This window comes from Grampus griseus, assembly GCF_964374135.1.
Source record: "Grampus griseus genome assembly, chromosome: 6".
In the NCBI taxonomy this organism is placed as follows: Eukaryota; Metazoa; Chordata; class Mammalia; order Artiodactyla; family Delphinidae; genus Grampus; species Grampus griseus.
Genome location: NC_139000.1, coordinates 2327974 through 2354310, shown reverse-complemented (window position 1 = coordinate 2354310; position 26337 = coordinate 2327974). Strand labels below are relative to the sequence as shown.

General features: G+C 61.6%; 1 protein-coding gene across 4 annotated transcripts in view; it reads left to right on the top strand.

Moving 5' to 3' along the window:
* VAV2 (vav guanine nucleotide exchange factor 2) overlaps nucleotides 1–26337 on the top strand; it is a gene marked incomplete at its 5' end in the record, with an annotated part of 176320 nt that overhangs the window by 95615 nt on the left and 54368 nt on the right. For all 4 annotated transcript variants that reach the window (XM_082655862.1, XM_082655861.1, XM_082655860.1 and 1 more), the window contains one exon: nucleotides 20317–20385. In XM_082655862.1, the coding sequence (XP_082511988.1) occupies nucleotides 20317–20385 (69 nt within the window). The remainder of the gene's footprint in view (nucleotides 1–20316; nucleotides 20386–26337) is intronic.

Sequence of the window (26337 nt, the reverse complement as noted above, 5' to 3'; positions counted from 1 at the left end):
GAAATCTTGCAGCGTGTTACTGATGGCTGCAAAATCTCTCTCGATTTAGGTAATAAGATCAGCAAATTAATCCTTTCACAGATCATTGCCTACCTAAATGCATCAGAAGTGGGTCTTGCCTCGCATGAAGTAGCAGTGTTTGGTTGCTGTGATGGGGCCGAGCCAGGGGACCTGTCTGCTTGGGGCTGCGGGCCTCCCGGCAGGAATCTCTCCACTCTCAGCTTTAATTCTGCTTGGATTGCAGAGAATCCCATGGCCCCCGTTGGTCTGATCTCTCGTCCCTGACACGTGGACGTCGTGGGGCGAGGGGCCCTGGAACTGTGAGGGCGGAGGGGTCAGGGGAGATGGGGGGATGGGGGCATGCCGGCCACGGGGGAGGGGGACGGGGCGGCAGCCCCAGGTGAGGACTGGTCATTGTGTATTCTGACCCATGGATTGGGGTCAGGGAGACCAGGTTCCGTATCCGGTGAGGACAAGCACGGGGCCTCCCTTCCTCGATGTCCCTGGGGATTGTGGGCTAGCAGGGTGGGGACGAGAAGCTTGGGACGCCAGAAATAGCTCCTCCTGCGGGTGCAGTGGATGGGGTCGCACCTGGCTGGGTGCAGGCGACTTCGTGAGGGTGGTGGAACTACGGAGGGGCTTCGCCCTGGTGTTGTCGTGGAGGGGGGCGCTGCACATGCGTGGGCTGGGGGTCCCAGGACCAGGGTGCCTACAGCAGTGGGACCCTTGGTGGGGCTGTTTGCCCAGGTCCAGAGGGTCACCGGAACAGACGCAAATATTAGGGAACCCACCCAGAACCTCTTTCTCTGTCGGGTTCTCCAAGGACTCAGAAATTTCACTGAATTGAGGATTTTTTTTTTTAATGTCAGCTGAAGGATAGGCTGTTTAAAAATGTTTTTAAGCTGCTATTAAACACATATTCGAGAATATTTATAACACGTTTAGGGTATAAGGAATAACATTAAGACGAAATCCCTGTACCCACCACCCAGCCTACGTTCTAGAACTTCCGCTGTGAGGCCCCCAGTTGCATGGGCTGGTTTTCATTGTAGCTTTTGTCTGTAATAGGAACATGTTAAAAATGTTTAATTGAGAAGAGCGAGTTGTTTCCGGATACAAAGACAGCACGTGGATTTTTTTGTGTTTTTCCCAGAAACGGTCGTCCGTTCTTTCCCCCGCTAGCCCGGGACGACAGGCGGTGTTCCGGGTCGCCTCTCACCCGTTCCAGCACATTCTCCACCTGTGTGCCTGTCTGCATGTACACGTAGGCGGGAATGAAGTCCTGCCACAGAAGTTAGTCATTTTCTCTGCTTTGTCACGTAGCGTGAGAATGTGAGCTTTTCTCTCAATCCATTAAACGTCCTCCCAAACAGGGGCCTGCTGCCAGGGAGCTCCGTGGTGCCCCTGGGGCGGACGAGCCAGCTGGCTGTGCTTGGACTCGGTCCTGCGGTGGCCTGAGCACCGTGCCAGGCTCCCCACGCCGTGCCCTGCCGTGCCCGAGGCCCGTGACTGAGGCTGGGACCGCCCTGTCTACAGGCTCCTGGAGCCTCAGTTTCCCTGAGGGTTGACAGCCAGCCATAGGGTCTGCCGGTGGCTTAGAAGGTGGTGAGGGGCCTGAGAGCGGGCGTGTGACCTCTGATCAGCGTGGAGGCCCCTGGGGGACGGGGCGGTGCCCTCCCTCCTGGCCTTCTCGCCCCCATCCCCCCATCTCCCCTGACCTCTCCGCCCGCATGGTCCCAGGGCCCCCGCCCCACGACCCAGGTGCCCCCCAGGCTGCTCCCGTGGTGCTCTCCGAGGCTGGCAGGTGAGCTTGGAAACCTGCCCTCTCCGCTCCCTGTTCCGGGAGCCGCCCGGGCAGTGTGTGGGCACAGTGGCCCCCTGGATGGGGAATGAAGACCCCAGCCCTGAAGGTGGCCGCCCCTAGGGCGATGGTGAGCAGAGAGGGTTGCGATCTGGGCTGCGGAGGTGGTGAGACCCGGCTGTAAACCCTGCACCTGTTGGCTGTGTGCCTCGTGTGGGAAGCCCCTCTCTGAGTCGGTGCATGGGATTCACCCAGGGGGCTCATCAGGGTTCATTCAGATGCGGCACGTAAATCCCGAGGTCAGTGTTGGCCCACGGAAGGGCTCAATACATACTACAGTTTGTTGCAGTGACATAACAGGGTGCGTCGGGGGCCCCCAAGACCACCCTCGGGTCTGACGATTCGCTGGGACTCAGAGAACTCAGCAAAGCCGCTCTACTCAAGATTCTGGTTTATTATAGCAAAAGGAACCAGATACAAATTAGCAGGTGGAAAAGGCACATCGATTGGCGTCCAGGAGAGACGCTGCACGAGTCTGCCAGGTCTCCTCTCTCTGCTTCATTCTCCCAGAACGATGTGTGATGTCACGGGTGAGGGTTGCCAGCCAGGGAAGCCCCCCTGAGCTTTGGTGCCCAGGTTCTCGTTTGGGGTGGGTCACGTAGACATGGCTGACTGCCCACGTGGGTGACCTTAGCCTCCAGCCCCTGCAGAGGTCGAGCTGGTACGGTGGGGCCCTAGGCCCCCCCATAAACCCCATCATTTCCCAGACTCTGTGGCTGGGCCCAGGGCCCCCCAGGTAGACAAAGATGCTCTTATCAGCAGGACATCCCAAGGGCACAGAGGTCCCTGCTGGGAGCCGCCGGACCAGGGCCTGATCTTTCTTGAATGTGCAGGGTGAGGGCAGCCCAGGTCTGCTGAGTTAACCCTTTACTGCACACGGGGGAGGGGGAAATGAAGGGGATGGGGGAGGTGTTTGCAGACAAAAGGAAGAGGCAGGGCCTCCCGGGAGGAGCAGAGCCTTTGCAGGAAGAGCTGCCCTGCTCACCTGCATCTCCTCCTCGTCTGTATCGCTCGGTTTCCCCTGTGCCCCACCCCCACCCTGTGTTTCTTCTCCCTCCTTGTCTGAGCCCCAATCCAGAACTTTCCCAGGGTCCCTTCCCTCCGCAGCCCCCTGGGGACAGGGCCTCCATCACTTCACACGGCTCACCCACCCTGAGCCTGGGAGGCGGGCTCCGACCGCCCCTGCAGCACGACGTATTTGAGTCGTCTCTCCTCGTGCGCCGTACAGGTTGAGTCTTCGCGGGCAGTTTACCATTCTGGGAGCCACCGGCACTGACACAAAACGCTAACTGTGCTCCCTTCCCTTAAGAGCATTTCACAGTGTTGTTAATTAGCAGAAGGTGTTCCTTTAGCCAAACCCTTTTCTGTTTTGAAAAGCCACAGACCGAGCCTGCAGCCCTGCCGAATCTCTTCCTCTTTTCTTTCGTGGCTGGATAGGAGCCCAACATGGTCCTTTAGAAAAATGATCATTTTCACAACGCTTGCTCTGTGCATAATGCGACGATTTTCCACAAAAGCCCCAATCATGCTTCTCAGAGGCTGATGAATAGGAGACTTAATCTAAGAGCCGCACCCTGGTGCTGGCTGGGGGATCAGGAGCGATGTGTGTGTGCGGTGGGGGTGATCCCTGGGGAGCCACCCAGCTCAGCGTGTGGGGATGTGGGTCCTTGTCGCAGCCGGAGCCGGCCCTCCAGACTGAGGGATCATCACGGCTGGGAATGGCTGGGAAGGAGGAGACGGTGAGACCGTCTCTGCGGCTGAAACTGAAAGGTGAAGCCAAGGCAACCCCGCCGGCAGAGGCCTCATCTGCCAGCCACCTGCTTGTTGAGTGACCTTAGACAGGGAAGCTCTTGGACCCTCTGTCTCTTCTTCTGTAGGCTGGGAAGGCTCTCCCTGCCATGCAAGGTTGCCGTGAGCCCGTACACTGCAGCGCGATTGAGTGCAGCCCCTGACACTCTGTGAACGCCCACGGGCTGCTGGCTGGGTGGTGGGCCGACAGGTGCCCCCCGAAAGATACATCCACCTCCTAACTCCTGGACCCTGTGTGACAGGGAAACGGTTCTCTGCAGGTTACGTTTTTATAGATGTACTTACACCTGTAGTTGTAAGAGGGCGGCAGGAGGGTCAGAGTCAGAGGAAGGAGGTGTGATGACACAGCGGAGGTTGCAGTGATGTGGCCACGTGCCAAGGAACGCGGGTCGTCTCAGAAGCTGGAAGAGGAACGGATCCTGCCCTGGAGCCTCCGGAAGGAGCCAGCCTTGCTGACACCTTGATTTTAGTCCCTAAGACCCATGGCAGACTTCTCACCTTCCGGAACTGCAAGATAGTAAACCCGTGTTGCTTGGGGCCACCTTGGTGCTTTGGGACACCTTGGTGCAGTGGGAGTGAATGCAGACGGCATGGGACAGGAGCCTTAGGAGCGGGTGGGGCCTGTCGTGGCGCCCTAGGCGCGTGGACATCTGCACACACGCCGCGCTGGGTCCGGGTGGTGGGCTGGGCTCTGGGTCCTCACTGGGCTGAGTGCTTCTGGGAGCAGGGACCAGCCTCCGTCTTTGATTCCCTGGTCCTAGCCCAGCCCCACCACCCTGTCTCTCGTGCTCTCTGGCTTTTTACTGAGCTGCACTAAACTTCACCTAAGCTTCGTCCCTTTGAAGTGCACGGTTCGGTGGCAGCTCACACACGTTCAGTGTTGTGCCACCATCGCCCCTGTCTTACTCCCAAGCGTTTCTCACCTGAACGGAGGGATCCCACCAGTTGGGGCAGCGGCGCCTGCAGTGTTCCTGATCCTGCCTGGGGCTCTGTAGAAGGTTCTAGAAGGGGAGGGTGCTCCTCATGGCAGAGGCAAGGCTGGTGGGGAGGGAGCTCCTGTCTGGGAGGTGTTGGAGGAAGGCGTGCAGGCAGGGGAGGGTGGGCAGTCAGGCCTGGTCAGTTTGGTTTCCTGTGTTTCAAGGACCCCGGAGCTGCTGTGACGTGGCAGCCGAGGCTGGTGACCCGCCGTCACTGGGGGGGGGTGCTCCATGCCTCAAAGGGGTGCATGTTGTGTGGGCCAGGCCCTCGCTCGAGGGAGCGGGTGCGGATGGGGCTCCGCCTGGCCTGTCCCCCCACTCTGGCCTCGCAGGTGTCCTCACACAGAACCCACCTCAGAAAAAGGAGGGGCAGCTGAGGCCAGTGTGGGGCCCCCGCCTGGCGAACAGAGTGGTCGCAGTGTGTGAATTCCTTTCGCATTCTCCTAACAAGGTGACACCTGCTTCCATGCAGGGCCCCTCCCGGGAGAGAATCTACTGTTGCATTAAACCTCCTGCCGAGAACCCTCTCCCCACACTTGGTGACAGTGACCCACGCTCGGGGAGGAGGGGACAGCCCTGGGGCAGCGGGGAGAACCCAACGCTGACCTTGGCGACACCAAGGCCGTGTCCTGTCCACGCTGGCCACGGGGACGGAGCTCCCGGGAGGCACCACGGAGCCTCTGAACCTTCCCCACCATCCAGGGCCTGCAGCGTCCTTCCCTGGACACCTGAGTGCTTCCCACCGGCAGCTGAGCCTGGGCCCCATCTGTGAGTGGGGTTGTCGGGAGGACGGCGTGGAGGAGGTGGGCCGCGTGCTTGACAGACGGTGGCAGACGGTGGCCGGTTGACTCTTCCTGAGTCCGTCGCCACCGCAGACACCGGGAGGGCCGCTTCCTTTCACCCGTCACTCACCCCTGTGCAGAATTTTGAAGGAGCGCTGTGTCTGCTTCTCTCTGCCGCTACCACTGTGGGCACGAGAGCTGGAAGGGGACACGTTTGTTCAAAAAGAAGTTAACTGGCCGTTTCCCGCGGGGCAGCGGGGAGGTAATCCGTGCTGGAGGCGGTCAGGAGAAGCGGGATGCAGCCCGGCAGGCGGGGCATGAGTAGCCAGCTGGAGCTTCCGCGCAGGTGGGGGTCTTTTAAAAGACACAGCGCAGCTGAATGTCTCTCTGCCGCACTCCCAGATCGTCGCAGTCGTTGCCGGCTAGACGTGCCCGTGCTGTCAGTTTGCCCACAGAACATGTGCATCTGGCCGAGATAATGGACTTTTATTGTTGTTCCCTCCCCTCCCCCACCCTCACTCGCTCCCTCCCATTCACCTGCCCTCCTGTCCTGTCCATCCAACCCACCATCTGTCTGTCCGTCCGTCCATCCTTCCTTGCACCCATCATCAGTCCACTTACACATCCACCCATCCGTCTGTCCATCCCTTCTTCCAGTTGCCCGTCACCTGTGCCCTCATCCGGGCACCCATCTGTGCTTCCGCTTCTCCGTCCACACCCCGTCCTGCCACCCTTCCTCCATCTGTCCTCTTTCACGTAAACGTCAGTCGATTGGTCTCCACGTGGTGCTCTGAGGTGGTCAATGGCTGGCAGAGTGATCCCCAGCACGGAGCAGGCCCTCGACAGTGTGTTGCAGTGGAGGGCGGATGAGGAAGTGACCCGGCCGACTGGGGGCGGTGCTGGGGCGCTGGGTCAGTTTCTGCACGGCCCCAGCCTCCATGGCCTCCTGGGTAAAGTGGGGTCAGAGTGGTAGCCCCCTCCCTGGGCTGTTGTGAGGATTCACAGGATGGCCGTGACGGTCTCAGCACAGGGCCTGACACGTAGTAGGTCCAGAGTGCTGAGGGACAGGAGGAGGAGAAGGACCCTCTCTGCATGGGGGATCTGCCCGCACCTGTCTGGGAGGCTGGGAGGCTTGGGGCAGGTCGAGTGTGAATCTCCCCATTCCGATTCCTCGGCTCCCACACCTGGCCCTTCATCCCCCACGTTTACACACGGGGAAACTGAGGCCCAGAGAGCTTCCCGAGCAGGTGGTGACGGGGCCCAGGGAGTCATCTGCTCATTCATTCATTCCTTTGCCCATTCATTCATTCTGTCAGTGCTTGGGGATGCCAGCAGCCCTGCACAGGTGCTGGGACACGTGGGGGACCAGTCACTGTCAGGTGCGGAGATGGACACCGGACCCCGGTCACAGGCAGCCGTCTGCAGGGCAGGGTGCGGGGAGAAGCCGGAGCGCGACCCCAGGCCACAGGCACGGGGTTAAGGGCCTAAGAGACCCGGGTCTGGGCTGCCGGTGTGATTTTTAGCAGGTTTCTTAGCCCTGGGCCTGTTTCCTGCTCTCTGAAAAGGAGCCCGGGGCGAGGGTCAGTGTGGAGTGGCCCGAACACAGTTCTCAAAGCGAGGCCTGAGGACGCTGCCTCCCAGCCCTGGCTTCCCATGGGTCCCCCGGTGAGCCCGCGGGAGGGCAGGTGTCCTGGGCCGAGTGGTGGCCCCAAGAAGATATGCCGCCGAACCTGTGAATGTGAGCTTTGGGGAAAAGTCTTTGCAGATGTAACTAAATTAGAGATCTTGAGATGAGATCATCCTGACTGCCCCGTGGGCCTTAAATCCAAAGACAGGTGTCCTTATAAGAGGCACATGGAGCAGGGACCCAGGGACAGGGGAGGGACCTGGAGGCAGAGGCGGAGGCAGAGACTGGAGTGACGCTGCGAAGCCCAGGACCGTCTGGAGCCCCCGGGAGCTGGGAGAGGCCGGAGGGCTCCCCACAGAGCCTTGTGTGGCCCTGCCTGCCCCTTGATTTCAGGATTTGGGGCCTCCAGCACCAAGTGAATGAAGTTCTATTGTTTCAAGACCGGGGATGTGGGTTTTGCTGGGCAGCAAGCTCTGGGACGGGGCCCAGGCAGGGGTCCCTCAGCCTCTGGCATCCCCGGTGCGTGGGGGTGCAAAGCTGCAACTCCTGAAAGCTGAGCAAGGGCCCCCAGGAGCCCCGACCCGGTCCCAGCACAGCCCTTGCCAGCCTGAGACCTGACTGCCGAGGAGGAGGCCAGCGGCTGGCAGGGAGGTTGGGATTCAGAGCCCCCCCTCCAGTTATCAGGGATGGGAGGTGGGCCTCCAAGGACAGTGGTGTCCTCACTGGCAGGTGCCCTGTCCCCAACGACATGCAGTGTTGGGGGCTGTAAGAATGTCCTCGGGCACTGGAGCCCCAGCCCCGCCCCCCTCCCCAGGCTTGTCCTTCCCTCTAGGGAGCAAAGACTGCTTCACTCTGTATCAGGCAAAACAATCAAACATTGCCTTCTCAGCAAATGCCACCATTAAACATTTATTGGGCAGCTGTGTAACATTATCCGCTCGCTTTCAGAGACGGAGAAGGAAATCTTGTCCTGTTTTGCAGTGGGATTTATCCATATGCAGAAGGGATGTGAGGTCATTAAAAATGCTCTGGAACAGAATGTGACATCGCGGTGTGGCCAGCGGTATGGGGGGATGTGGCCCTGCTAGCCACCAGCCCCCGCCCCCCCAAGCCCAGCTCTGGGGCCAGCAGGTCAGCGCTGCGCTCTGTGCAGCCCTGAGCTCTGCTCCCAGCTGTGGCCGGTGGGAGGGGACCGGCCCAAGTCTCCGCCGTGGCGGGAGGCCGGCCGAGCCCGTGAATCAGACCTGCCGCCTGGAGATGCAGCAGCATCTGCAAACGGTGTTCTGGTGCTTTGGGGACATCCGGTTACACGGTGTGACAGCAGCGCTCGGGTAAGCCTGAGTCCCGCTCATCTCACTGTTGGGAGAGGGGCTTTGGTAATAAAGGGACAGTCCCCCCGATGTCACCTGGGTCATCCTTCCCACTGTGGGTCTCCTGTCGCGCCCCTCCTCCGTGCCGGCTGCTGCTGCGGTCAGGATGAACCAGGCCCCTCAGTGCCAGCAAACAGCCCCAAGTCTCGATGACTTGCTGCAGTGACCCGTGTGTGTCGGCCGTGTTCCCCTCCACGCCACTTGCCCCCAGAGCCAGGCTGACAGACGGGCTCCTGCTGGAACAGAGTGGCCACCGCGGCAGGGGAAGGAGACCCAGCAAGTCACCCACTGGCTCCTGCAGCCTCCGCCCCGTCGGTGAAGCCAGGATGTCCAGCGACCAGAATTCAACCTGCCCTGCTGCGGGATACTGCCCATCCCTGCGAGGAGGGGCTGTTGTGTCCCATTCTAGAGATGAGGAAACTGAGGCCAAGAGCCTGGGGGGCTGGCCTGAGGTCAGGCGTTTAGGGACTGGTGCAGTGAACCCAGATACGGCCCCGCCAGGCTGCCTCGGAGGGGCCCCTGCACCGTCCAGCCCTCGGTGGGGGAGCCCGTGCCACCTGAGCCTGCCCGCCGCCCGCCGTGTCTCCCTCACCTCCGGCTTCACGCTCAGGCACCGGGTCCCAGCCGCCGGTCCCCACCACCGTACGCCTCATTTTTAGGCAACTTGGGGCGATATTTTGACAGGAGAGAAGGGACTCTTGGAATTGACCGTCTGTCTGGCTTCCCTTGACGTTCCCTGCTTCTTCCCTCTTGGTTATCGGTTTTCCTTCTTTTATTTTTATGGATTCATTTATTTAGTTTTTAATTATTTTTAAGTCTCATGAGCCCAGCATTCAACCCCCAAACTAGAACCTTCTAGCTCACAGGGCAGAAGGAATCGTATGACTGCCCGCTGCTCTCCCGGGTCCGGGCCCGGCGGCCCCAGCAGGAAGGATGGTTAGCCACCATCCTTAACTTCGGGTCTTCCACCTCCTTGCTCCTGTAAAATTAGTCTTATTGTATTTCATGCGTAGTTTCGTGTAGCCCCCGTTGTTTCGGACCTTCAATACAGAGTCACCAGGTGTGAGCTGACTCCTGGGATTGCTGTTTTCACGGCCGTCACGTGATCGGTCAGGTCGTGGTGTGCAGTTCTGTCCTGTGAGGCACGTTGGCCTTTCCGGAGCTGCTCCTGTCCCCCGTTTCCCATCCCCCCCCATCATAGCAGCAGCGACACACATGGGGCGGAGCCCTCCCCACGGGTTAGCTCACAGAACGCGCACCTGGACCCCGGGAATCAGGATTCAACCCCATTTTGCAGGGGAGGCTGAGGCCCCGAGAGGGCACCTCTAGCTCAGGGTCGCCCAGCCGGTTGGGGTGAAACTGGGACCTCATCCTCCCATACTCCCGTGGGAGTCATCTGGGGGTCAGGGGTCCTGGGGCATGGGCCCAGCACTGACCCAGGCACAGATCTGCTGCCCGGGGCATCTCCGGGCCCTTCCAGCCTCAGGTCCTGGCGGAGCTGGCCTCTGGGGGCTGGGAAACCAGCCTCGGGTCTCACCTGCTGACCCTCACTGTTCCCTTTGGGGTCACTGGTAGGGAGACCAGGGCAGGCCTGTACCCTGCTCGGCACTGGAGGGTCCGGCCTCCACCATGCGATGTGATGCTGCCCAACGGCCGAGGCGTGGTCCTGGCCCCGCCCCTGGTGGGCTCGGCGGCTGCAGGAGGCTGGGTCCCTGCCACTGAGCTCCCACGGGCCCGGCACGTCTCTCCAGCTTGGGAATCTGACTGGCAGTCCGGGAGGGGGGTTTGGACGGGATGGGCGTCCGGCTCGGGCCCGTCCCAGGAGGGCAGCAGTGAGGCACCAGTGGTTCTGATTAACGCCGAGGCCTGGGGCCCGGCCCTGAGGCTTGGCTGGGCCCTCGGCCCTACAGACCCCAAGGTGAGCTGGACAGCTGGCCCGAGCCCAGCCCTCCCTGCCCAGGGCCACCTCCAGACCCAGGGCTGGCAACAGGCAGAAGGGCTGCAGTCCAGTCCTCTGCTCTGGAGTCGCCAGGCCGGACCCCCGGGACACGTGGGGGGCAGCAGTCCTGTCCGTGCCGTCACACGAGCCCAGAGCAGCCTGCTGCCCAAACACTGGCACGCACCTTGCCCTGCACCGTCACCAGTCGTGTGCACCTGCTCCAGGGGGATGAGTCTGAGGCTACGGCGGCAGAGGGAGGGACGGAGGCCCTCAGATGCAGTGGTCAGTGCCCCTCTCCGAGGACATGGCCTCGATCTGGCTGGCCCCCGAGGAGTGAGCAGAGCCAGTGTGGACAGGTCTGGGCATCGGAGGCCCAGGCAGAGGGGCTGGGGGGTGGGGGCGGGGAGGGGATGTGCTTGGTGTCCCTCTGGGATGGAGAGGGGCCGGGGGTGGGAGGAAGATGGTGTTGGGAGGGGTGGGCAGGGTGGGGGGTCTCTTGTCTCTCTGAGTGTGAGGGGAAGCCCTGGGGGTCGTTTCAGCAGGCAGTGGCCTCTGAGATTTTGTCTAGAAACTGCTGGCCCCGTGTGGACTGCAGGGGCTCCAGGGTGGAGGCCAGGACCAGTGAGGGGCTGCCGTGGGTGTCCAGGCCGGAGAGATGGTGGCTCGGGGGAGGGGAGCGAGAGCCTGATAGGCCACAGGAGGGGCTGGCGGTGCAGGGAGTGACACCCCACCCACCCGCTTGGCAGGTCAGTCCCTCTGGATGACCAAGAGCTGCAGCGCAGATGCTGCCGGACGCCTGGGCAGGGGCGGGGAACGCAGGCTTGCTCCCACCTGGGTTTCCTCCCTGCTCTGACCCCTCTTGGGAATAGTCCTGGCTCCAAGCCCGGCTCTGTCACTTCCTGGCTGGTCTCTTCGGGCAACTTTCTCTACCTCTCTGAGCCTTGGTGTCTTCATTTGTGATGAGACGGTAACCCCCATCTTGTGGGGGGCTGTCGTGACTGATGGGGAAACCTGAGGACACCCCCATCCAGAGGCCTTTCCTGGACCCCTCGTTTGTGAACTGGGGGGAGGGCTTGGGTTTCACTTGTGTCCTTGCAGCAGGGTGTGTGTGCTCCTACCTCCACCCCAGACCCTCAGCCGGGCGGTAGGGGCTTGGCCCGATTGCCCTGGAACAGTCCCCTCCTCTGGGCAGTAGGTGGAGGGCTGGCCAGAACTGCCCCAGGAAGAGGACCTGCTTCTCTACCCGGAGTCCGCAGACCAGTCTTCCGGCTGGAGCATCACCCACCCCAGCTCTGCCACAGAGATCGACTAGTGATGCCTGCCCCGGCCAGAGGGGATGGGAAGGTAGGGGGTGATTGCAGGCAGGCCCGGGTTTGCCCTCTCCGTCCTGGCAGACCCACCAAGGGGAGGGACCCTCCCTGCGGGCCTGCAGAGGCCTTCTTAGGACTTGGTGGAAGGGCCAGGGGCTGACCCTTCACTTCCCAGCAGACCGGCAGGAAGTGGGGGGAGGGGAGAGGAGTGCCTCCAGCTCTGACACCCCAGCCCCCCAGCCACCATCTGTTCTCGGAGGTGGGAGAACGTGGCTCAGAGAGGGGAGGGGTCTTGCCTGAGGTCACACAGCGGCTTGGTGGTCTCTCAGAACCCCCGCTCCGGGTCCCCCCAGATCCCTGAGGAGGGTCCCCAGCTAGTCTCCTAGCCTCCATGTATCTACGAGGAAGATCTGCTTTTTTAAAACATAAATTTCTTTATTTTTGGCCGCGTTGGGTCTTCGTTGCTGCACGCGGGCTTCCTCTAGTTGTGGCGAGCGGGGGCTACTCTTTGTTGCGGTGCACAGGCTTCTCATTGCGGTGGCTTCTCTTGTTGCGGAGCACGGGCTCTAGGCGCACGGCCTTCAGGAGTTGTGGCATGTGGGCTCAGTAGTCGTGGCTCGAGAGCTGTAGAGCACAGGCTCAGTAGTTGTGGCGCACGGGCTTAGTTGCTCCGCGGCATATGGGATCTTCCCGGACCAGGGCTCGAACCCGTGTCCCCTGCATTGGCAGGCGGATTCTCAACCGCTGCACCACCAGGGAAGCCCGGAAGATCTGCTTTTCTGACACGTCCCAGTGGGTTTACCGTCCAGAGCCAGCAGTGTGGCTGCTGCTGGCACAGCCAACTACCGGTTCTTCTCTTTCTGACTATCACTGCTGTGCCCGGATGTGACCCAGACGGGCCACTGTCACCGTGTCCAGTGCGGCCGGGCCGTGACCGGGGAGCAGGGGGAGGGTCAGGGGGCAGCTGGGGCCCTGCTCTGCTGTTACAGGCCTCACAGGGCCAGAAGGGGCATTTCGGGGAGCAGACAGCTTTGGACGTGGAGAAGGAGAAAAGGGAAGAGCGTTTCCAGTAGCCGCCCGGGTGTTCCAGGGTGTAGCTTTCCATGCGTGCTCAGAGCTGCCCTGGTGGGGGGCCCCATCCCTGCCCCGCAGCCAATGGGCTCTGGAGCCTTGGCCAGAGCCACCCGCCTGCCCGGCCTGCTTCCTCCTTGGAGCCGAGCCTGCCCCGGTCCATCCCCTGGGGCCCCGACTGCGCTTGGGCGCGGCCAACGGACCCTGGCGCATGAGTGAGCAGTGCGGAAACTTTTTGTGCAGAGTCTGCTGGTGAAAACGGGGCTGCGAGAGGCCTTGGGCCTTGGGCTGGAAAGAGAGGCTGTTGCGGGGCGGGCCGTATGGGCTGTGGCTCTGGGAAGCCCCCGTGCTGGCTGTGTGGCCTCTCTGTGATGCCTCTCGTTCCCCGATGGCCATTTCTAGAGCGTTCCATCCGGGCGGGGCCCTGGCAGGCCGCCGGGATTTCCCGTCTAGGCCAGGCAGGTGTCCCCTGGGAAGAGGTCAAGGTGGCATGAAAGGAAAACAGCCGAGTGGCTGCAGGGGACTCGGCCCCGCTGATCCACTGGCCTTTCCGCTCCAAACTGCAGCCGTTCCGAGAAGCGGGCCGGAAAGTCAAGAGTCTGTTGAGCATCGCAGCTGCTGAGAAACCGCGTTCCTCTGTCTCAGCAGCAGCTCCAGGCCCCTCCCTCTCTCAGACAATGGGATGGCGGGAAACAAACCATTCTTTCCTGACCCAAGGTCAGTGTCCCCCTCTGCCTCACTAGGGTTCTGGAAGCAAGGGTTGAAACCGCCTGGCTGGCATCTGGGGGTTCACTTGGGTCTCCCCCGGTTGCCTGGAGCCGCGGCCACACCTCGTCCCCCGACTGCCTCTGCAGACGTCACAGGGGGACCTCGAGACCTCCTACCTCTGTGCTGACTTGGGCTTAAGGTTCTGGTGGTGGCACCTGGGCCGGCCCATCCATCACTCTCTCCCTCCGCCTTGGTCCCCATCGGACTCCTGCCCCACCTGGCCCTTCAGCCTGCTTCTGCTCTGCCCCAGCCTGTCTGAGACCGCACACCCCTGAGTGTGCCCGGTGTGATCCCCTCTGCCCAGGCCGCTTCCTCCAGCCCCTAAATCTTGACCATCACCTCACCTCCTTACGGGCCAGGCCCTGTGGGAGGGCACAGCCACACCGCACGTCATGAAGCTTCATACACGGCCTGTGTGTGAAGCAGGTGGCTTATTTTTAACTCACCCATTTTACAGGTGAGTTAACTCAGGTCCCTTGGCCAGCTCAGGGGCCAGGAAGCTGTGTGGCCCATTCCAGCCCCCCGTCTGTCTGACGCAGGGCTGGAGCTCTGAACTCAAATTAGACCTTGCTCTCCAGGTCAGCTCCCCCGCATCTCCTACGGGAAGCCCTCCCGGTTTCCCTTTCCTCCTCCTGCCGTCTATACCTTTGTGGCCGTCCCCATGCCCTTTAGCCCTGTGTGGCCCTCGTGGTGGGAGTGGGTGGAGGGGCCCGTCGCAGCCCCTGATACGGTGGCCCATCTGCATGGTGGGCTGGAGAGAGGGACATGATCCCTTGCTTGTTTGGGCGGTCGGGCTGTTGAGCTGGAGAGCCGTTTTTAATAAGCAAAATCCAGTGCTTCAAGGCCTCCCTGCCAATTAGCAGGCGGCACCCAGGTGACTCTTTGAATAATTAAATGGGCCTCTGCCAGGGCCTTCAGGCTGCGGTTTGATGTGCCTTTGAAGTCTTCCTGGCTGCCGGCTCCCTGGCAAAGTGGTACGTCGCGGGGTGTGGCCCAGTGCCCTGTGGGCCGGGTATTCCCGGTGTCTCCCGCCCACCCTGCTCTCTTCCTGCTCACCTAGCAACTGCCTGGGCCCCCATCACCCCTGGTGAGGTGAGGCTGAACCCAGTAGTGTCCCGGTGCCGGGCCCCGTGCCAGGCCTTCCGCAGGCCCACTGCACCTAATTCTCAGGCCATTTTCGGAAACTGTGTCCTGCCCGACTGGGGGAGCGACCTCTGAGGGCTCCCAGGTAGCGCCAGCGCCGTAAATGGGGCACCATTGTCCGCCACGTGCCCGACTGGGGCGGCCGGCTCGTCCCAGTTTTAGCCCTGGAATTCCCGCATCCTTGGTAACTCCCTTGTCTGGGGCAAGCTGGGCGGTGGTCACCCCTGCAGGACAGGTGCCCTCTGAGGCCAAGTCTGCTCTCTGGGGACCGTGAGCTGGTCTCGCCCTCCAGGGTGGGAACCCAAGGCTCTGCCCCTTCTCTCGGACACCCCGGGCCGGCCAAGGTGGACCAGGGGCGTCTGCCGATGGGGCTCCTCTGTTCGCTGCTGGCGAACACGGACCTTGGAGGTCACTTTGCAGGGAGCGCTTTTCTGTGAGTTGAATTTCCACTTTCCTCCCTGCACACGCCAAGTGAAGGATGGAGAAGTGAAGAGCCGTCTTGGGCCCGGGTCGCTTTCATCTGAAGCGTGGAAAAATAAACCCTGCGTCCTAGATTCTCTGCGTGGCGCTCGGTGGTCGGGCCCAAAGCTTTCTTACCTCCCGAATATGAGCGTTTGTTTGGATATGCCGTTCTTCTTCCAGGCCCCCAGGGAGAACGACCTCAGCAGGGTGGGCTGGAGGACCCCGTGGTGGTGCTGACCCCACGGGCCTGGGGCAGGGCTGGAGGCACCTGGGTGAGGGGCATTTCCTAATTGTCACGGAAACCCGGGGTGGGCCCACTGGGGCTGCTGCTCAGAAGGCCGTGGGGACAGTGGGGACTGCCTGAGTCGGAGGCCCTGGACTTGGAAGTGGACTCCTGGGATGAGCCCCCGAGAAGGGGAGGGAAAGTGACTCAGGCTGTCACACTTGCTGGGAGCAAGGACGTGGGCTGAGAGGCTTTCGTGTGTTATCTCATTTAATCTTAACAATGACTACTGCCCCCATTCTACAGTTGGGGAGACTGAGGTTCAGAGAGGGAGAGTTTCCTGCTCAGGGTCACACAGCGAGTCTGCAGCAGAGCCAGGATTGGACCCCAGATCTATTACCTGCCGAAGCCTGGTTCTTAGTTCCCTCCACAAGGTCTCCCTGAAAAGGAAGGTGACAGTGGCAGTGGGGGGGGGGGGGTCTCTGTTTTGGCTTCTTGCCAGGGTGTAGAGCGATGGCTCTAGGTAGCAACGTTCTCTGTCCTGGCGGGCCGTCTGCAGACAGCACAGTCATGAGATGTGCACCTGCTGTGTGCCTGGGGCTCCCTGGTCTGGGGTGGAGGGACCCCCAGGGAAGCAGGCCCGGGAGCCACCACATAGCCCCGCCTGGTGGAGCCCTGGGTTGGATTGGATAACGCAGGGGAGGCCGCTGCCAGATAGCAGGAGGGGTCGGCACACTGAGTGCTGCACCGGAGCTGGGTTTGAAGCGCATGAAAATCAGGCTGCTGCCTGGAAAAATAGTAAATCAGTGCCGACAAGTGGGCTGCACTGCCCTGGAACCCTGTGTCCAGGCCCCGAGTCCCTCAGCACAGCATGGGAAGAGGTGAAGCTGGACGAGTTCTCCCCCAACACACAGAACCCGGGGACCTGGCGCCTCCTCCCAAGGGGTCCTCTCGTTGGCTCCTGGGTTTCTTGTCCTATAAATCGGGCCTGCTGCCCGCCGTGCAGGGTCTTCCAGTGTCCCCATCCGACTGCTCCTGGGTCCCAGCTGGCGTGCACCTGTGTCCGCCACCTTCATGCCATGACCCCGGAGCATCGGGTCTGCCCCCTTCCCGACCACGTGTCCTGTCCCCACGCGGCCGTACGCACAGCTACGCACGCGAGCACTTTTCAGAGGCCATGGTTTTACAGCAGATTCTCAAAGAAGCCCCGCAGACAAGGACCAGAGGCTGATTATTGATCCCAGAGCTGCGTTCAGGCTGTGCCTTTCCCTGAAGTAGTGACAGTGGCAGCCCCCAAGCCCAGCTCAGGGCAGGTGTCCAGGGACCACCCAATGGATGGAGGACGGAGAGCAAGGCGTGGTTTGGCGTAAGAATGTGCCCCCCTCTGCTCTTTGTTCGAGGGGTTGGGCTCAGCCACTCCCTTAGGGTGCCGTGTTTTGGGGCCTTCTTCCTCTAGCGGGGGACGCCCCTAGCCTCTGGCACTGGCACTGTCACTGTCCTGCCCACACACGGCCATGCCGGCCAAGCGGCCGGATGCTCACGTTGACCTCAGGGTGGGAGGCGTAATTTGGTGGGACCTTGAAGCAGTGGCTTGAGCCTCTCATCCCTGCCCCCCGCCCCCCCCCGGGAGGACGGGGTGCTGGGGTGGATTTGACGCAGCCTGACGCATGGACTCTGTTGGGGATTTCTTGGCACGTGGCAGCTTTTCTGCTTCCGGCTTGGGCATCCCTGTAATTCCCTCAGTGGTGCGAGTGGGAAACTTGGCTTCCCAGAAGCGGAGCACGAGGAAATGTGTCCTCAGGAAGGGTCTGATGGGATAAGAGGAACCCAGCCGCGCCCTGACCCCCGGCCCCCCCGCCCTGAGGACCCGGATGGCCTCACTCTGGTGTCTGGCCCACGGGCATTTCTGTGCCGTTCTGCATACTTGATTCTCATCCCCTCCTCTTCAAGAACAAATGAGCTCCACCATGAACGTCTGGATCTCTGGTCTAGCCGGGGAGGGGGACACTGATGGCGGGGGTGGTAGGTGCTGCGCGGTGGGGTCTGGATGGTCAGCGGGTGCCTGAGACGGGAGGGTGGAGCCAGACCTTGCTGCGAGTGACCCGAGGGTCACACCTGCTCCAGCCCCTCTCGGGCTTGAAGTTACAGCTGGAATGTGGCCCCAGAAACGCCCTCTGTGCCAATGCGTCTCCTCGGGGTTAAGTCAGGGTCAGTGTTGTGAAGTCACAGCTCAGGGCTGACTCGGGTACCTCTGCGTGGATTCTCATAAGCGCTTCTGGAAAATGCTTCCCTGTATCTAATTGGAGGCTGCTACTTGTTGTTTTGGAATATCTTGAGAATAGCTTGAGAATATCTACGATCCATTTATCTGTGCGCCCATCCATTCCCCAGCGAGTCCACCCCCCCTGAACCTGTCCTCCTGGCCACCCATCCATCCTTCCACCCCCATGCCCCCACCCACTCACTCATTCATCTGTCCATCAACCCACAAATCCCATCCGTCTCCCACCCACCTGTTCTCCCACCCACCCATCCATCCATCTGTCCATCCGTCTGTCCATCTGTCCATCCATCTACCCATCCATCTATCCAACCATTCATCCACCCACCCACCCATCTGTCTGTCTGTCCATCCATCCATCCATCCGTCCGTCCATCCATGCCTCTCTAATGTCAGGCACCGTGCTAGGTGGAAGTGGACCCAGGCTGAGAGAGTGGTCAAGCTGGTGCAAGGCTGGTCAGGGAGTGGTTTTGTGGGAACGCTCCACTTCTGGGTCCTGCAGTCACGTCTCAGCCTGGCCTGAGATCTCCTGTGATCAGTTGGGTGGGGGCCGGAACCTTCGGCAGTCGGGGTGACTGACGTTCGACTGACTTTGAAGAAACCAGAGCTCGGTTCCAGCACCCCGTCAACCACGTGGGATCTGGGTCGGCTTCCGGTTCTCCTGTATCGTGGGAGTGGTTTCCTGGCTGGAACCGTGGCTGGTCAGTGAGGGTCCCTCGTCTGCCGAGGGCCAGGGCGTCTTGATGGCTTGCAGCTCTCCCTGTGACCCGAAGACACACATTTGTCCTCCTTCCTTCTTGCCACATGATGCCCAGTGGGGGATGCCATTGTCGTGGTGATGCGAGGAAGGGGGGGAGAGCCACAGGGAGGAGGGGGAGCCCACCACAGAGAGGTCAGGCTGGGCTATGCCATGAGCTACCGCCATGAAGCCGCAGGTGATAGGGACCCCTGGTCTGGTGGGTCTGCCTTGGGACCTCAGACCCAGGGCCATGCAACGCTGTGACAGAGCTGGGCAGGACCCAGGCCTCCAGCTGCTGGCTCAGTGGGCTCCGCAGGACCCCACCCCATGGAGCACAGGCCCCGAGTGGTAGTGGAAGCTACAGGGTCCAGGCGTCCATCCCCACTGGACTGCCCTGCTGAGCACGTCAGCCTGACCCACAGCAAGGAGGCTGCCAGCCGGGTCTCCTGTGAGATCGTTAATAACAGACTTCCTACCAGAACCCGTGCCCTGGGAGATGGGGAGATGCTCGTTTCACCCAAAGGGGCGTTTTCGTCTCCATGGAGGTGGTTAATTTGGGCCCATTGCTTTCGAACGAGCTGGCAGCTCCCTCCTCCTGGCAGCATTCACTCCCCTCCGGCCCCGTCCTCCTGGAGGCTGGGCTCTGTGCCCGGCGTGGGGACCATGCACCCGTCTGCAGGTCCCTGCGGGAGGGGCAGGAGTGGGCGCTTGCACGTGGGTGTGCAGGGCACCCCGGGGAGCCCCGGAGAGTGTGTCGGAAGCCCGTTTCCTTGAAGGGCTGCTGCATGGGCTCCCTGTGCTGGTGGTGGGCATGGGGGGGCCAGGTGTGGGTATGGTGCCGACAGTGTGCCCTTCCCATTTCCACCCCAATCGCTTCTTTACCCAGAATGCGCTGTTCCGCTTGCGGACCTTCCCCTTTCCTCCACTTCGTGAACTGGGATCTCATGTCAGTCTCCAGATGAGACCCCAGTTCGGGGTGACAGAGCCGGTGGGCTCACCCACCCTCCCCGCGAGCACGTGCCACGTGCAGGCGGGGCTGGGGCCGGTGCCGCGCCTGCATTCCTTCCCGTGAGCCCGGCTGCGCCCAGACCTGTGTCACCTGCATCTCACGCCCTAACACTCCTCACCTGTACTGGCCGGCCCCCAGCACCTGGGCAGCGTGGGCTGGCTCCACCCCCTTTCCCAGGAGTCAGGCCCAGGTTCACTTTGCAGTAGTGACAGGTGCGGCCCGAGACCCTGCGTTTCCAGGGAGCCCCCCTTTTCCTCCCCGTGAGTTCCCCTCCCACGGATTCTGAGCTGCCGAGGTAGACGCCCGTCTGCAGGTGACGCCCCTGCCATGCCGCCCTCCCCACACCAGCGGGAAGCTTTCTGACTCCTGGGCCCTTCTCTTCCTCCTCCCAGATGCGTCTTTGGGGTGACAGAGTTTGCGGGGACCCTGGGCATCCCCCCAATACAGAACTGGGAGATTTTCATGGAAAATAAGGGTCTCAAGTCCAGATAAGTTTGGGGCTCACGGCCCACCCTCTCTGTCTCCTAAAGACAGGTTCCCGTGCTCCCCACCGAGGATGCCCAGGGGAGCCCACATCCCCGTGTCTGGGGTCCCCCTGGCGTGTGGAAGCAGGATAGTTGCGCGGACGGAAGCTTCCTGCTGTCCCTGACCCGCTTCCCTCGTTTGCCAACAGGGATGCCGGGACCTGGACAGAGGGACCGACTTCCGGTGTCCGGGGCCGAGCTGGGCGTGGGGTCCTCATTCTAGGCACGTCCATCTGGGTGGTCCTGCGTCACACAGCCACATAACGTGCACCCTGTTTCCTTCCACGAGGGAGCGGACAGAAGCCCGCCTGCTCCTGCGCTCGCTCCGGGGGGTCCCGTGGTGGACCACAGGCTGGGGGCCCGGCCAGGGCGGCGGTGCCACTGAGACCTGCTCACTCCCCTGACGTCTCCTCTCCCACAGGCCCTTCCCCTCGGAGGAGACCGCGGAGAATGACGATGACGTCTACCGCAGCCTGGAGGAACTGGCAGAGTAAGGAGGCAGGCGGGGGAGGGTGGGGAGCGGGGCTTCACGCGGGCCCCCTCGACGGGCGCTGGTCTCGGCCGTCTGCACGGGCCGTCCCCACGGGGGTGGTGGTGTGGCTCCCCTGCCGGAAGGATGCGCGGTTCTTCACCCCACATTCCAGGAGGCTCCCAGCGTGGCTGCTGGTGACGTGGCTGCGGCCCTCCTCCCCAGGCTCAGGCGTGACGAGGGCTGGCTTTTGCCGGGCTTCTCTATCGAAGCTGCAGTGGGGCTGGGGAGGTGTCCTAGCTCGGCCCTTGGAGGCTGTGCTGCGGATGGGAGAGAGCTGGCGTTTCCGGAAGCTGGGGCCCCTGGAGCACAGGTTACAGGCAAAGGCAGACGGTGATTCCGGGTTGTCTCGTGGCCTGACACGGGCTGGGGCTGGGCCAAGGCCAGGCCACCTGAAGCCACTGGGGCGTCTCCCCTTCTCCCAAGGCCCCGTCTTTGCCTGCCCCGGGTCCCCCCGATTCCTCTCTCCGAGGATTTCTTGCATCATCTCATGCAGCCTGGATCCAGCTGCCCCTCCCCGGCCGTTTCACCTTATGGTCCTGGAGCCCCCCAGGGACTGGCAGGAATCCCTGGGCGGCGGCTCTTCCAGAAGAGATGGTTGGGTTCTGTGTGGTCAGCTGTGGCCGGGGGTGGGGTCACGTGGCCTGCTGCTCGGAGAAGGGGCGGCGGCGTGGAGCTGGCAGGGCCGCCCTATCCTGCAGGGGGGGGACCGAGGCCCGGGAGATGATGGGCTTGCCCAGGCCGTGGGGTTGTCCCACGTGGCTCCTGACCTGGCAGGCCCACGACCCTCTTCCCCGGATTCCTGCCCCTGGGGGCCTCTTTCCTGTCTTTGTTCCCGGATAAACGGCCGTTCCTTCTGGGAAGACTCGTGGCCTCTCTCTCCTTCGTCTTACAGCACAGACTGGGTATAAGAATCATAATCAGAGTAAGAGCCGGGATTTGCTGTGCACTCGCTGTTCAAAGCCCCCGGCTTGTTCCACGCCCCCGTCCAGGCTGCTTCTAGGATATGGGATATTCTTTGCAGGATCTCTGTCCATTTAAATAATTGGAGTCATTGAAGAATCAGCCTGTGGGCAGCAAGCTGGCGGCCCAACATTATGTGATCTGTGAGTGAAACACTCACTGGCCAGTGGGCATAGCTGCCACCAGCCCATCTTCCGGAAACTGGGCTGACCCCAGTGTGAATGGTGGCGATCCTCGGGACACCTGGTCGACCCCATGTGGGTCCGAGGGTGGAGAGCACCCTGAGGGGGCAAATGGGGCCCAGGGTCCACACGAGTCCCAACCAGGGCCTGGGGCTCCCTACCTGGGTGCTACTGCCCGGTCCCAGGAATCAGAGGGGGACCTGGAAAATTTCGAGAAAGGTGCACTCCAACCCACGGGGCCTCCCGAGGCGCGGGGCTGCATGAGTGGCTGCCCACCTTCCCCCACCCCCCGTAAGGGGTGAGGAAGCCGAGGCTCAGAGAGGCACGGCCGGAGGGAGGCCCCCAGGGGTCCCCCCCCGTCTGCAGCCCCCTTGCTGGCTGAGCTCCGTGCTGGGGCTGCTTCCCGCCCGCCCTCCCGGCATTTTCCGCCGTGGAGAGCCTCTCCCTGTCTGCCAAGTCCGAGCCTAAGCGCCCCCCACTTTGGGAAGCCTCTCACCCTCTGTCCATCCGTCCGCCCAGCCAGCATCCTCACTCACACCCCACGCATCACAGAGCACCCACACCCCTGTCTGGCCTTTGGGGTGTTTGTGGGGTGCACTGTGATAGACCGGAAGGTTCCCGAGGTCAGTCCCTGCATCTCCATGTCACCGCCCCCCCCAGCAGCTGGCACCCCGTGCCCTCGGCCTAACAGCGCATCCCAAGCGATAATGTTCATCTCCTTCTGTGCCCCACTCCGCCCCACAGTCTCCTCGTGAGGGGTGTTCTAGGGGTGCCCCCGCTTTACAGATAAGGAAACTGAGGCCTCGGGAGGGAAGCTACTGGCCCACGTCACTCAGCGAGGGAGCGGCAGAGCTGCCGTCTTACCCCGAGCCTGTACCCTCACCTCTCCACCATGCAAAGTCAGTGCCCCCCCCCAGGGTCCGGGGAGCCCCTTGCCCAGTGCTGAGTGCCGGGACCTGATCTGCCATTTCTCCCGAGTCACCCCCAAGCTGAGGCTGGGGGTCTCTGCCCTCCCGAGACATGCACGAGGGGTCAGCAGAGGCTGAGGGTTCCAGGATGATGGGGCCCACGGCGCCCTCTTGCGGCTTCCTCTGTACCAGCCAGGCCCCCCGCTTAGCCCGTCCCAATGGCTCTTTCACGTTCAGTTTGGAGGATTCCTGGGCGGTGAGTTGGCCAGCGAGCCCGGGTGCCCATTTTCCCCTTTCTCGGTCTATTCTGCCTGTGTCTGACCTCTCACAGGATGGAATTCCTCTCGCACGGAGAAGCCAGCCTGGGGGATGTGCGGCTTTGCACACAGTTCAATAATATTATTCCATGACATTAAGAGAGAGCCTCCTTAATCCAATGAGTTCCTCATGGCTGCAGTTATTGCAAACGTAAATCATACATTAATAGGGGAGGGGAATGAATTTGAGTCTTGAAGTTGCGGTTTCGTCCCAGAGGCTCCAGGTTAATAAATTTTTCATGCTTTTTTCCCCCTTCTCCTTTTACTGAAAATCAAGATTTCCTAGCGTCCTGTCTCTGCGGACCTGGGATTCATATTTATCCATCATGGCAGTTTACAAGACACAAACAGAAATGTCATTTCTTCCCTGGCCTCCCCGGGGCAGGGAACGGGGCACTGGCCCGGATCTGAAGCCAGGCAGCGCCAGGGAGCCGGGGAGTGACGTTTCGAGCAGAACCGGCTAATTCTTTCCTTTGGGCTCTGGCCAGGTGTCAGAAAGGATGATCACCTCGCGTTTCTAAGCGGCCCCTCGACGCTCCGCAGCTGTTTGGGGAAAGGCGAGCCTGGTGGGGGGTCTGGGCACCAGTGGAGGACCGCCAGCTGTGCGTGGCCCCGAGAGCGCCTTCTCCGTTCAGTCAGTCGATCAGTCATGGATTTGTTCAGCCATCAGCTGGTTACTGTGCACTTTCTGGAAATGGGCAGCGGGAGTGGGGAGTGGGGAGCGTGCTGGGTTGCGAGGGGCGAGCGTGGGCATTGCTGGAGGAGAGATGTGGCTCTCACGCGTGGGCCCCTCAGAATCCTCGCTAGAGGCGCCGTTCCTACCAGGCGTGTCTTCAGAGCCCCCCAGTGTCACCCTGGCGGGGCATTGAGGGCCCTGCAGCCTCAGCCCCCGAGACGCCACTCCACACGGAGAGCCCCCTTCCACCCACCTAAAGCAGGGGCACCGACCGGGCTGCACAGGAGCCTCTGCCTTGCTCCCAAAGCAGCCAAGGGCGTCTCTGGGCAGACCTGGGGCCTCGGCCCTGGCGTGTCCTACCACGTGGGCTTTGGCAGGTCACCCAGTCTCTGCGCCCCGGCTCCCCTGTGTGTAACACGCGGTGTCGGCTGTCAGCTACACTGCGGTAGCACAGCGCCCAGCGGGCACACCCTGAGCGCCCAGGCAGGGGAAGCGGTTCCCATCCTCCCGGTCTACCAAGGACGTGGCCTTTGTCTCCGGTTTCCAAATGGCCATGGCAGCGCCGTCCAGGAGAAATCATACATGAGCCGCCTGTGCGATTGTTCATTTTCTAGTAGCTGCACCAGAAAGAGAAAAAAGAAACAGGTGAAGTGAATTTTAAGAATGTATTTTTACTGAACCCAGTGTATCATCTGGTTCAACACGTGATCATTAATGATCACGTGATCACGTGATCATTAATGAAGTATTAATGAGGTAGCTGACATTCTCGTGCAGAATGTCAGCCGGGTCCGTCCACTGGCCACGTTTGCGAGCGCGCAGCCACGTGAGGCTTAGGGGCCCCACGTGGGCAGCCCGGGTCTCGGAGCAGCATTCCGGGGACCAGCGCAGAGTCCCCTGCCTTTGAATGGACGATGCTGAACTAAGATGATGCTCTCTAGCGCTCTGAGCTCACTTTTGAGATCCTTGAATAATGTATAATCAGATAATAGAGCAGCTGGTTGAAAAAATTAACACAAAATAGCGCCACTTAAAAAACGCTTCATCAAGCAAACTGAGCCCCACATGAGAGGCCTCTTTTTAAACTGCCCTGACGATTAGTACATTGCATTTGCCTAATGGCTTGTCCCTCCCGCTACCCCTTGCTTCCTTCCAGGTGCTCCCGGGAACCTGGAGCTGCCCCCCTACCTTCTCATACCTGCCCGACTCCTGGGTGGGCCAGGGTTTAGGAATCTGCACTGGGGGAGCCCCCCACACAGGGGCTGGGAGCCAGATTTGCACACAGAAAAACGACCCTCGTGAGACAGCTCACCACGGGAGTCCGGAGTGGGGCCGGGTGAACGCCAGCTCAGAAATCAGGGAAGGCTTCTCAGAAGAGGTGACCCCTGAGTCTTGGAGCCCAAGTGGGAATCGGCTGAAGGGTGGGGCTGGCGTCCCAGTGGAAGGAGCAGCCTTGCCAAGGCCCGCCCCGGGGAGGCGTGGCAGGTTTGAGACACCGCAAGGTGTTTGCAAGAAAGCAGAATCGTCGAAGCACCCTGGGACGTGCTGGGAAGGACCACCCTCCTCATACCCAGGAAGGCGCGGCCTGCATCAGAAGGCCTGCAGAGACCCCCCAGCTGGGTGTGCTTCAGTGCTGGGGGGCGCCTGGCGTGGAGGGGGTGCCTCAAGGTTATCCTTGCCGGCTGGAGAGAGAGCATCACGCGGGCCGAGGAACAGCAGGGGCGCGTCCGTCTCGGCCGCACATGGTGGCTTTCTGTCTTTCTCTGGGCCCATTCGATCCTTCTCGGGGCTCACTTCCCCCGTCTCTGGAGTGAAAGCACCGGCCCAGATGCTACGTGGGGCACCTCGAGCTTGACGGAGCCACGGTTTCACGATCGGGGAGGCCGCTCCTTGACACCGGTTTCGCTTTCCTCGGAATTGAAGTGATTCTCAGGCTTAAACAAATGCGGTCGTGACGCGGCAGGGAATATAATTTATCCGTAAAGGTAGAGCTACGCGCTTTGCTACGTCATAAGATGACTTCGCAGCTTTAAAGGCGTCGTGTTAGCATCGTCGGGGTAATTTTTTAAGATGCATAAAATGTAGGAGTTTCCCCGAGTCGAAGCCGCTTTCAAGGGGCATCTTCTTGGAGCTGGGCTTCCTGGTCCCTGGGGAGTGAGGTGGGCATGCACAGGTCCGGGGGTGGGGGCCGCTTGCTGGGAGGGCGGAGGCCACGCCCCTCCTGCCGGCCCCCTACTCCAGGGGACGGGCAGCTGTCGCTCCGCCCGACTGTGACCCTTGGTCGAGGAGAGCCTACGCCCACCCCACCCGGTGACCTTGCCTGCCCGCCGCTCCCAGCCACAAAGAAAGTTCCCTTACGTTCACGCCGCCTCGTGTGAAGGTTCAGTGTCCAGCGGGAGACCTGCACGTGTGGGGGACGCCCAAGTGCGAGGCCTGGACGGGTCGCTGGGTTTGGGGGCATCTCGTGTTTCTCCCAAAGGATTGCTTCTCCAAGGGGACGAGTTTGAAAGCAGACTAGACAGAAACAGCCCCATTACAAACAAACCAGAAAGCCCGCCTCGTGTAGAACACGGACCCCACCGTGGCCCAAAGGGGGTTGACGGTAAAGCCCCCCAAAGTGGCGGTGTCGGTGGCCGCCCTCCTCAGGCTGGTGGAGGGCCTGGCTGGACAGGGACGGGCAGGGTCCCCTGAGCCCTGGGCGCCGCGGAGGTCTCCCCCCTGCTCTGCAGCCTGCTTCCCCGGACCGGGCGCCCTGGCTCCGGGCTGCTGAGGTGGGGACAGCCATGCACGGGCAGGTCTCGGCTCTCCCATGGTCCTTGCTGGACAGGGCCACCCAGTCTACCGGCCCAGCTGCCTCCCCTCTGGCC